General features: G+C 50.8%; 1 protein-coding gene across 10 annotated transcripts in view; it reads left to right on the plus strand.

Moving 5' to 3' along the window:
• Positions 1-10,507, plus strand: part of KIF1B (kinesin family member 1B) — an 82,368-nt gene extending 71,861 nt beyond the window's left edge. For 9 of the 10 annotated variants that reach the window (XM_071575956.1, XM_071575962.1, XM_071575959.1 and 6 more), the window contains 9 exons: positions 128-189; positions 858-1,003; positions 1,278-1,517; positions 2,075-2,146; positions 2,250-2,371; positions 3,035-3,184; positions 3,657-3,849; positions 4,415-4,533; positions 5,689-10,507. In XM_071575956.1, the coding sequence (XP_071432057.1) occupies positions 128-189; positions 858-1,003; positions 1,278-1,517; positions 2,075-2,146; positions 2,250-2,371; positions 3,035-3,184; positions 3,657-3,849; positions 4,415-4,533; positions 5,689-5,731 (1,147 nt within the window). In that variant the 3' untranslated portion in view covers positions 5,732-10,507. The remainder of the gene's footprint in view (positions 1-127; positions 190-857; positions 1,004-1,277; positions 1,518-2,074; positions 2,147-2,249; positions 2,372-3,034; positions 3,185-3,656; positions 3,850-4,414; positions 4,534-5,688) is intronic. The other variant, XR_011699587.1, reaches the window with a different exon arrangement.
• The last annotated feature ends 353 nt before the right edge of the window (positions 10,508-10,860 follow it).

The following is a 10,860-nucleotide window of genomic DNA, read 5'->3' on the forward strand; positions in this document are numbered from 1 at the left end:
TCAGATCCAGTTCTAACTAACATCTATTCTTAAACTTCTGCTTTGGGGCTCACTGAATCAGAGCTGATGCACTTTCTTTCTGAAGATAATGGTGTGTTTTTCTTTCCTTCTGCTCTCCTGTGAACAGCAACCGAGTAACGGGGATCTATGAGCTCAGTTTGTGCAAGATGGCAGACACAGGCAGTCCAGGTAAGCCTGGCTGGGGCTCAGGTGTGGGTCTGAAACACTGCAAAGAATCACAGGCAGAACAGAGGGAACACTTCTGTCCTAGTGGGAAGCAGCTCTGGTGTTTCACAGGAGGAAGGGAACATTGCAACTTGAAAAAAACTGACTCAGGCTTTTACTTCAGGCTCAGGTTTGTGTGAAGGAGGATTTACTGAGAACTTGGCATTTCTGATGTGGGTACTCAGGAAACTGGGCATGGACCCGAGTCTTACACTTAGGGGCACAATTGCTGGCCCTTCACTGAAGTGGAGACTGGGTTTGGCAGCAGGGGAGTTCTCTCTTGGCCTTTGGAAGGTGTTGCTGGGACCTGCTGCAAAGATTCATAGCTTGAAAGGAATGTAGTTCATGCAGTGTTGGAGTGTTGCTCTTCCAAAATGTGGCAAGTCCTTGTGTTGAATTAGACTGGCCAGGAGCTTTCATTGTGTCTTGGTCAATAGAAAACATCTGAATGAAGCAAGAAAGACTAAACCAAGTATCTTTGGAATGTGTAATTGCAGCAAGTGAAATCCTTGCCTTGTGCATTTCCAGCCAAAGAGCAGCAGTGTTGGTTCTTTGCAGGTTGCTGATTGTTTCTCAGTGACATCCCCCTGGCTGTGATTTTAATGTGTCTCATGTTGGTTTGCCCTGCTCAGGAATGCAGAGGAGGAGGAGGAAAGTCCTGGATACATCTGTGGCTTATGTGAGGGGAGAAGAGAACCTGGCAGGCTGGAGGCCAAGGGGTGACAGCCTCATCCTGGAGCATCAGTGGGAACTGGAGAAACTGGAGCTGCTGCACGAGGTAAGTAAAGGGATCAAAGTCAAGACTGGAATGAATTCTCCCAGCAGAGAAGATCCAAAGTGTGTGACTGCTGAGTCAAATCTTCAGCTCTGTCTCAGTGTATTCAACAAAGGCAGATTCAATTTCTAGTGCCATTATCAACTCCCTTCCCTGGGAAGATAAAAGGTGGCAGCCTTGGGCTCTCAGGTGCCAATGGAAGGAGTGACTGAGAATTCAGTGTGTGCAGAACAGGCCCCACCCCGGAGCAGAGGACACTGATGGCTTCTCTCACCAGGTGGAGAAGACGCGGCACTTCCTGCTGCTGCGGGAGAAGCTCGGGGACAGCATCCCCAAGTCCCTGAGTGACTCACTGTCCCCCAGCCTGAGCAGTGGCACCCTCAGCACCTCCACCAGCATCTCCTCCCAGATGTCCACCACGACCTTCGAGAGCGCCGTGACGCCCAGCGAGAGCAGCGGCTACGACTCGGCCGACATCGAGAGCCTGGTGGACCGTGAGAAGGAGCTGGCCACCAAGGTGGGCCTGGCAGGGCAGGGCAGGGCAGGGCAGGGCAGGCCTCCCCGGGCTGCCACGAGGCACTGCAGAGCACTGCTCAGCTGCTCAGGTGGCACAGTGAACACCCAGGGCTGTGAGAGCCTCAGGTTAATGTGCTCTGCAGTGAAATCATCCATTCCCACCAGCCACTGCTGCTGGGAAGGTTGTGCTCTGGCTGTTCACTCAGCTCATCCCCCTTCATGAACAATTCTGTCAATGAAACTTCCTAATTTTATCAAGAGAAGTGATTATTCCCCTCTTCTTCTTCCTAATATTTCCAGGGGAAGTGATTATTCCCCTCTTCTTCTTCCTAATATTTCCAGGGGAAGTGATTATTCCCCTCCTCTTCTTCCTCATGTTATCAGGGGAAGTGATTATTCCTCTCTTCTCCTGGGATTTTCCACAGCAGTTTAGAATTTCCTTATTCTTTCATGAGCTGCCAAGTGTGTCTTAGCAAGTTGCCTGTTGTGTTCAGATTGCCCTGAAAACCTGACTGTACAATTCTTTCTTGTCTCTCCTTTGTTTCTGCCTCTCTGCAGTGTCTGCAGCTTCTGACTCACACCTTCAACCGAGAGTTCAACCAGGTGTACAACAGCATCAGTGACTGCAAGGTGAGGGTTCCCTGTGGGACATACACTGTGTTTGTGGGTCCTGGAATCTGCTGAGACTGTCCCTGTGACTGTCCCTGTGACTGTCCCCTCTCTGTCCCTGCAGCTCTCAGACATCTCTCCCATCGGGCGCGACCCGTCAGTGTCCAGTTTCAGCAGTGCCACCCTCACCCCTTCCTCCACCTGCCCCTCTCTGGTGGACTCCAGATGCAATTCCATTGATCAGAAGTAAGTGCAGTGTATTAACAGGAAAACACCACTTTTTGGTGCTTCACAGACCTCTTGGCTGTTTGCTGATTTTTCCCTCCTCTTTCCTTCCTTTCCCTGCTTTCAGGCCCTTCTCTGTACAGCCCCCCCTTGCCTCACTTCTCCAGTCCCTCTGCACAATTATTTTGCCCCGTTTTGTTCTTTTGAAGTGCTTTTTTCCCCTCTGTGCTGGAGGAACACTCAGATGCTTGTCATTCCAGTGGCCAGTGCATCTGCAGTGTGCAGAGTCCACAAGTTTTTTCAGATGTCTGTTATAACAACCCAAATCAACCAGTTTGGCCAGTAATCTCTGTTTATCTTTCTCAGTTGCATCTATAGCAGATATTTTTTGTTGAGTTGGGAATAACAACTTAGTGAAAGACATGCAGTTTGCACCTTCTCAGTTTAACATCCCTCAGAGATTTCACCTCAAACAATAGTCTGTGTTATTGTAAGTTGTATTCCACACATACCAAGAAAAAAGGCTATTTGATGTTATGCAAAAGGATCCCAATGTCCTACAAAAATTCTGGGCTGGAGGATGGAACTCCTAAGTCAGGCTGTGCTGTAAAGGCACCTTGAATTCCACTGTCACATTCAGTTGCTTTCTTGGGATTTACTTTTCCTTTTCCACGTTTTTTAAAGGACACCAGAAGCAAATTCTCGTGCCTCCAGTCCCTGCCATGAGGTGGAACAGTTCCAGATAATTCCTGCAGTAGAAACTTCCTACCTGGCCAGAGCTGGGAAGAATGAGTTCCTCAACCTGGTTCCTGATATTGAGGAGATCAGACCAGGGTAAGTGTTGCCACTGTGTGGCTGTGGCTCCCTGAGCTGTCTCAGGGGCTTCCTGTGGGTTCTGTGCCCCCTTAGAGGAGGAGGATGAGCAGGTGATGACAAAGCTGCAGAGCCCTGTGTGGAAGAGGCAGGACTGGGGGAGCCTCTGTTGGGGTTTGATCTCTGCAGGTTTCCTCCTCTGCATCTTCTTAAAGAGCAGCAATTCCAGCGACTTAAATAGGATGTTTGTTATCAAACCATGGCTGAAGTTCACTGAAAGATCTTTAGGGTCCTTGTTTCTGCCAGACTTTTGCATAAAGATTGAAGACACAATTCAGCTTGTTCTAGAAGAGCTTTCTCTGAGTCCTGTTGCAGGCAAAGCATCCTAAAGACCCAATGCCTTACACAGTGTTTGCAGTGAATAGGGATACTCAGTAGGTGCCTGATTTAGGGGGAAATCTCTTCCTGTTAATCTGTGGGTTTGTTTTTTCAGCTCTGTGGTCTCCAAGAAAGGATACCTGCACTTCAAGGAGCCTCTGTCCAGCTCCTGGGCCAAGCACTTCGTGGTGGTTCGCCGTCCCTACGTTTTTATTTACAACAGTGACAAAGATCCTGTAGAAAGGGGAATCATCAACTTATCCACGGCCCAGGTGGAATACAGTGAGGATCAGCAGGCCATGGTGAAGGTCAGTCTGAGAGCTGTTGTTGGCTTTCCCACAGAGCAGGAACATTACAGGTAGTGGATCCTTAATGTCAGGTGTGTCATCTCTGGGCCAAGGAAAATGCAGCTTGGAGGATGTTTGGCATCTGCTGATTCTGGGATTTCTGGGTTTCTTGTGTGTTGGACACAGCCAGGGCCTGAACCTGACTGCTCTTACACATCAGATCAGCTTTGAGCAGCGTCTGTTGGTATCATCACCCTGTGTTTGGTTTGTGGAGCTTCCTCTGTGTGGTGTTTTGGGTTGTGTGTTGTGTTTATTTAAAGACAAAGCCACGGAACAAGACACACAAACACTGCTCCATCCAAGTCCACACTCACAAGTTAAAACAACATTGTGTAGAAGTTAATGACCAATAATGTTCTGGAAATGACCAGAGAAACTTAAAAGAAAGACAGTAGGTCTTGTGGGGCTGAGGAGGGTGGCAGGGCAGAGTCTGCCAGAGGGGAACTGATGGTGCCTCAGGCTCTGGGAACCCTCTGGTGCCTCAGGCTCTGAGCTGAGCCCTCCATGCCCCAATCTCTCCCCTCAGACGCCCAACACGTTCGGGGTGTGCACGAGGTACCGGGGGGTGCTGCTGCAGGCGCTGCACGACAGGGACATGAACGACTGGCTGTACGCGTTCAACCCGCTGCTGGCGGGCACCATCCGGTGAGAGGGGCACAGGGGCAGGGGCGGGGGGGCACAGGGGCAGGGGCAGGGGGGGCACAGGGGCAGGGGCAGGGGGGGCACAGGGGCAGGGGCAGGGAGGGGGCACAGGGGGGCACAGGGGCAGGGAGGGGGCACAGGGGGGCACAGGGGCAGGGGCGGGGGGGCACAGGGGGGCACAGGGGCAGGGAGGGGGCACAGGGGGGCACAGGGGCAGGGAGGGGACAGGGGGGGCACAGGGGCAGGGAGGGGACACCGGGGCAGGGAGTGGACACTCCATGAGCAGAGGGCTGGGCACAGTGGGGACAAGGAGGGGACACAGCATGAGCAGAGCTCTGGCTGGGCAGGGCAGAGGCAGGGAATGGGCACACCACCAGCACAGGGCTGGGCACAGGTGCAGGGAGGGGGGCACACCACTGGGGCAGGGAGGGGGACGCACCACGGGCAGGGGTCTGGGCACAGGGGAGACAGGGAGGGGGACACACCACCAGCACAGGGCAGGCCACAGGGTTTGATCTTGTTTGGAAGAATTGAGGGACTGAAGGAGGGAGGAGAGTAGGCAAAACCCCCAAACAAGCAGAAAACAAGCCCTGGGTTGCAGGGGCTGCTGCTCTGCCTTGTGACGTTCTGAACACCCAGTCTGGGCATGGGTGGGATGCTCCATGTGGAGGCCACAGAATGGTTTCCTTGTATTGCAGTTTCCTGCTGTCTCTGTGCATCCAGGTCTGCTCTGCCTCTGCAGGCTCCTGGTGATGAGCTAAAGCACAAATTCTCATTTCCTTCCCTTTTTTGAGCTTCTCCAGCAGCTTCCCCATTAACACAGGCCCCACACAGCCCCTGATTGCTGGATAGATATTAATCCATTGCAGTAACTCTTCCTTCAATTAGAAAAACCTGAAAACTAAGCTGTCACTGTCCAGCACCAAATAATTCTTGAGCAGTGTAGCCCTGGAAAGATTCTGTCTCCCTTTAAAGGAGCACAGCAGAGCAGTGACAATTTGCTCTCGTTGTAGCCCTGGAGAAGTTTTACTTTCTTAATATATAGAGTAAACCAGGACTGTAGGAAGAGATTTTTTAAAAAAGGTGGACAAACTGTGGGGAGGGAAGCAAAATAACCTTCCAGGACTCACCAGCTCCTTTCCTCTTCTCTCTGTGCAGGTCCAAGCTGGCCCGGAGGCGCACGGGGCAGATGAAGTACTGAGGCCATGGGGGGTGTCACCTGTCCCTGCCCAGCCCTGGCACACACAGTGTTCCCCCTCATTCCTCTTTGTGATTCTTGACAGTTCTCTTGTATGTAATCCTGTGGCTTAACACCCCCTGCCCACTCCTTCAGCACATTTTCTAGGTATTCTAACCCCCCCTTGTTTCTTTTCACCTGTACCAGAACTGTACTCGTAGCATGTGGCCAAACAAAAAGAGAAAGAAAAAAAAAATCAAAAAAGGAGTGATAATGCACGACTCTAAAAAGAAAAAAAAATATTTATTTTTTCTTATAACAGTTGTTTTCCCATCTCAACTGACCTTTTGGTGTCTGTCCCACTGTCTGTTGTTGTCTGCCTGGACTGCTGCAGGGTTTTCATTCACTCTGGGACTTGGCATGGTCATTGTTCCCTCAGGGCAAAGTTCCAGTGCCAGGGAAAGAGAAATTCTTCAATGTAGACATTACCCAGCCAGGAACTGCAATAGCTCCTCAGGCTTTCTGGATCCAGCCTCTGATTTAAACTCTATTGAAAGCTGGTATTAGACAAATCTGTCTGGGCAGACTGGATTTTGGAATTTGTGCAAGTTTTTGGGTTTCCAGGGTCCAACAGGCAAAGGGATGAGCTGGAAAAAGATAAAGAACAAACCAGGAAGGACTGGCTCAAAAAATCTGCCTTGAAACTCTTGCTGTGGGGTTGCAGATGAACTCTTTCTCAGAAGAGTTTCCACCAACACTCCTCTGCTTCTGGTTAAGCTGAGCAGACTGTGCTGCTGTGAGGAGAAATAGGTCATGTGGCTGAAGTATGAGATAAAATCCCCCTGGTTTGAGATGCTCAGCCTTGAATTTAACAGCTGGAGAGGGTTAAATAGGAATGGAAGTGTGGATGTTCCCTGGAGCAGGAGATCCCCAGGGCTCCTCCTGCTGCTCCTGGTCCTCCTGAGTTGTGCAGGAACAGTTCTCACCTCCCGGGGAGGAGGTTCAGGGCTGTCCCTGCTGTGTCAGGGGGGGCTGGAACCGTGGCCTGGTGGTGCCTCCCTCACCTGTAACACTCAGCTGTGACCCCACCTGCCCGTGGGGAGCACCCTTGGCCTTGGGGGCCCTTCCCACTCCCAGCACACCCAGGCAGCTCCAGGGAGCAGCAGGACATCCCCAGTTCCTTTTGGAACAGCTCTCCTCATTTCCCTCAGTTTTCATCAGCTGAACCCACTGGTGAATTGGAGCTCCAGAGTTAATCCTTCCTGGAGGACAGATCAGTGGCCCCTGGTCCTGGTCAGTGGAGTGGCATAATTGGCTTCCTGGACATCAGCTGGGTGGGGTCAGTTCTTGACCTACAGTTTTAAGTTCTCCTCGTGGCCAAAGCTTTGGCCTTTGCCCCAAGAAAGGAAAAGAGAAGAGATTTCCTTTCAGAGGAGTGAACTCCTCTCCCTGCCAGCGTTTGACGGAGGTTGGGGCTGTGTGTGTTTTTTTCTGTGTTTCAGACTGTTGTGTTCTGCTTCCCTGGGCTCTGGGAGGGCTGTGAGCCCAGGGATGTGCAGGAATTCCACCCAGAGGTTCCAGCATCTCAAGGGAGAGGTAAAAGGGCTTTGTTCCACTGTTCCAGTGGGCACATCTTGCACAATCCAGCTCCAGAGGGTCCTTTAGATTCAGGTCACACCTCAGCTGGTCATGCTGTGCTTTGGGAGTTCTGTGGCCAAGTGTCTGTGGGACTGGAATCCCCTGAGCAGGTTTTGGCAGTGTGGGGTGTCCGTTGGTCAGTGGAGAGCAAATCAGTGAGACCTCCTGCCAGCAGGGAGGGCAGCCTGGCACCTGCTGGGATCTCTCTTTGTGTATCTCGAGGTGGTTCTCAAGCTGAATCCCACTCTCTGCTGCCTCTGTGGTCCTCAGCTTTATCTCAGAACTGGAAGCCAGAGTGGGGGAGCATCCTGGGGACCCAGGAGTGTGGTAGGGATGGTTTGTTGGTTTGGCGTTTTTTCCACTTTTTCCCTTCTGTTTTTTGTCTTGTTTAACTGTGTGTGACTCTAAATACAGTGATGAGATTCCTTTGTTATGCAAGGATGATAAAGCACTTCCAGTGTGTGGATAAGACTGTCCTGCAGGAGGGCTCCTCACACTGGAGCTGATCTCAAGAACTGGGTTAATTCTGAGCATTAAGTTGTTGCTGCCACCACTGCTGTTTATGATGGAAGTGGCACCAGTTGGAGAGCAGAGTGGTTTAGGTGGTGGTGGGTTGTGACACAACGAGAGCATTTTAACGTTTATCTTTTTCTTTTTTTAACTAGAAGAAAACTAGTTTGCTAAGTCTTTGCTTTGGATGAGCCAGAGAGTGAACCAAGTGGATGTAGGCATTGCACAGAATGCTGATGAAGGATCTCCCCTTGAAAGCAGGAAAGAAAGAGGCTGATGCCTCCTTTGTGCAGAGCTGAAATGTTACAGCTGTGCTGCACAAATGTTGCTCTTCTATCCAAACCCACCAAGCAGCTTCTGGTGACTGGATGTCTGTGTGGACAACAGATCATCAGAGGAGCAGAATTCTGGTTTTGAGCATCAGTTGCTTGTAAAGCTGCACAACCTGTGGCAAAACAGGTCCTGTTGTGTGGAGTTCCAATGGGCTTTACTGTTTTCTAGTCTGACATAAAGGCTAACAAAGTTTTTCTCCAGTTACTGAATCCTGCTCTGAGGCATTTAGTTGAGTTCCCCTACTTAAAGGTGGACTGAAATCAATCCAAGTTTTCTTTGCAAAGATAACAAAGCAAAAAAACCCAAAAGTGAATTTCCATTCACTTACAAGCTTAGCCCATCATATCAGAAATGTCTCTTTGGAAACAGAGCCAGGAGGGGAACGTGTGCTGAGCTGTTTTCTCCTGCCACTGCCCAGCCCACTCTGGCTGTGTGTGTGGAGTCCAGAGTCAAACAGCTCTTGGGCTCAGCCTCTGGCACGAGGCACCTGCTCTGGGCCTGCCAGCCCAGGGGGCACCACAGCCTGAGCCTGGTGGGCTCCTGTGGGGAGAAACTGCTGGGTTTGGGTCTTTATGTCCTCTGCAGGGAAGGAGAAAACTGTGCTTTTGGTCCATTGAAAATTACGCTGTTGAAGCTGCCTGGATATTTTAAAACTAAGCTAAACCTATACTGTATTTTAGAAATGCACTTTATACCCCTTTCTAAAGAAGATTCCTCTATTCTGGGATGCAGAAGTGAAGGGAGTCCTATTTCCAGACTGCTGAGAAAGGTTTTCTTGTCAATATCTAATAATCCTGATGACTAATTAGCAAGGTATTTCAAAGCAAAGACTTTACTTTTTGCTGCTTGTTATCTAATTTACAGGGATTTAATTTTATGTAATGTATTGTATATTTATACATCTGTAATAATTGCACATTAGATAACAAAGAGGATCTAACACCCCCTGGTACCACACAAATAACTGCCCATGCACACACCTCTGTCTGGGTCTGCTGCACAGCCTGAGCCGTGTCCTTGGGGCTCTGGTGGCTCTTTGTGGGAGGTGCAGCTCTTGCCCTGCAGCTGGGAGGAGCAGGGAGGGTCCTGCAGGGGGAAGGAGGAGGAGGGTCCTGCAGGTGGAAGGAGAAGGGAGGGTCCTGCAGGTGGAAGGAGCAGGGAGGGTCCTGCAGGTGGAAGGAGCAGGGAGGGTCCTGCAGGTGGAAGGAGCAGGGAGGGTCCTGCAGGGGGAAAGAGGAGGGACCTGCAGGGGGAAGGAGGAGGGACCTGCAGGGGGAAGGAGGAGGAGGGGGGTCCTGCAGGAGGAAAGAGGAGGGTCCTGCAGGTGGAAGGAGCAGGGAGGGTCCTGCAGGTGGAAGAAGATGGGTCCTGCAGGGGGAAGGAGGAGGGTCCTGCTGCTGCTGTTTCGGAAGGTTTGCTGGGTGTCCCTTGGACTGGGTGTCCCTTGGACTGGGTGTTCCGTGTGTGTCACATCTCCCTGTTGTAGTTCCCAACCCAGTCGTGGTCTGGCTGTGCTGTCTGTAGCAGGAATGTATTAACTTTGTGCTTCCTTGTTTAAAAAAAAATCAGCTGTTCAAGAACAGGACTGACTTGTTTTTGTTCAGAAGGCCATTTATGCGTTTGGAGTGTTGGAAACCAGAACCAGTCCAGCACCAAGCAGGTGGTTGTGTCAGTGTTGTGGGAACAGGTTTTCAATGGCCATTTCAGTGGCTGTGCATTCAGAAAGCTGAGCGGGTGGAGCTCCTGAGCCTTCAGTTCCCGACTGTCCCAGTGAATGGCTGAGCCTGGGCAGTGCTTGGCCTCCTGCTTGGTGGGAACCAGCCTGGCAGCAGAGGGAGGGAGTCCTGAGTGCCCAGCACTGCCCAGGACCAGCGTTAATTCCCAGCTGCCTGTCCCTCCTTCCCGTGCAGTTGGCTGTGGCTCCCCGGTGTGACACCAGCCCTGCTGTGCTCTGCCCTGCACCCTGCCCTGCAGGGCCCTGTCCTGTCATCTCTGTACACAGCTCTTCGAGGTACTTGCTGTATAAGTGGCCTTCTCGAACAACTCTCTGCAAACTGATTTCATCCCAGCGAAGGAGTGTATCAGCAACACTGTACATTAATTTCAGGTTTTCATTTTCTTATTTTATTTTGTAAATATATCTGATATTTGGAGCTTGAGTATACAAAATGTAAATACAGTTCATGTATTTGTACTAATTCTGATCCATTTGCTGTATAGCCTTAGGTGTGCAATGCAGATATCTAACTGTGTATGGTAACCTTGCACCACTGAACTGTTAGTGAACGAGGTGAAACAATAAAGGTACAACCAGTGCATCAGCAGGTATGGTGTGTGCTCCTTCACTGCGGGTTCACTGCTGGTGTCTTACCTTGGTTACCTGTTTACAGAACCTGTCCTGAACAAGCTGATGCTTTGATGAGAAGATTTGTTAGAGAAAGATGGGAAGCCCTTCTTGGGGTTCATCCTTTCCCCTCTCGTGTCTTACACAGCATTTCTGAGTACTTTGTGGCTGCTTCAAAGGACTCTTTTGCTTGAAAGATTAATCTTGTCACAGCTGCCAGCACTGAACTCGCTTATCTGGGGGTGATGGTTAAAAATGAGGGGGAATGGGTGAAATCGAACCACCCAAACACAACAGCAAAGTCTGAGGCACCAGCCCTGCGGTGTCG

Source organism: Pithys albifrons, chromosome 22 (assembly GCF_047495875.1).
Source record: "Pithys albifrons albifrons isolate INPA30051 chromosome 22, PitAlb_v1, whole genome shotgun sequence".
Taxonomy (NCBI): Eukaryota; Metazoa; Chordata; class Aves; order Passeriformes; family Thamnophilidae; genus Pithys; species Pithys albifrons.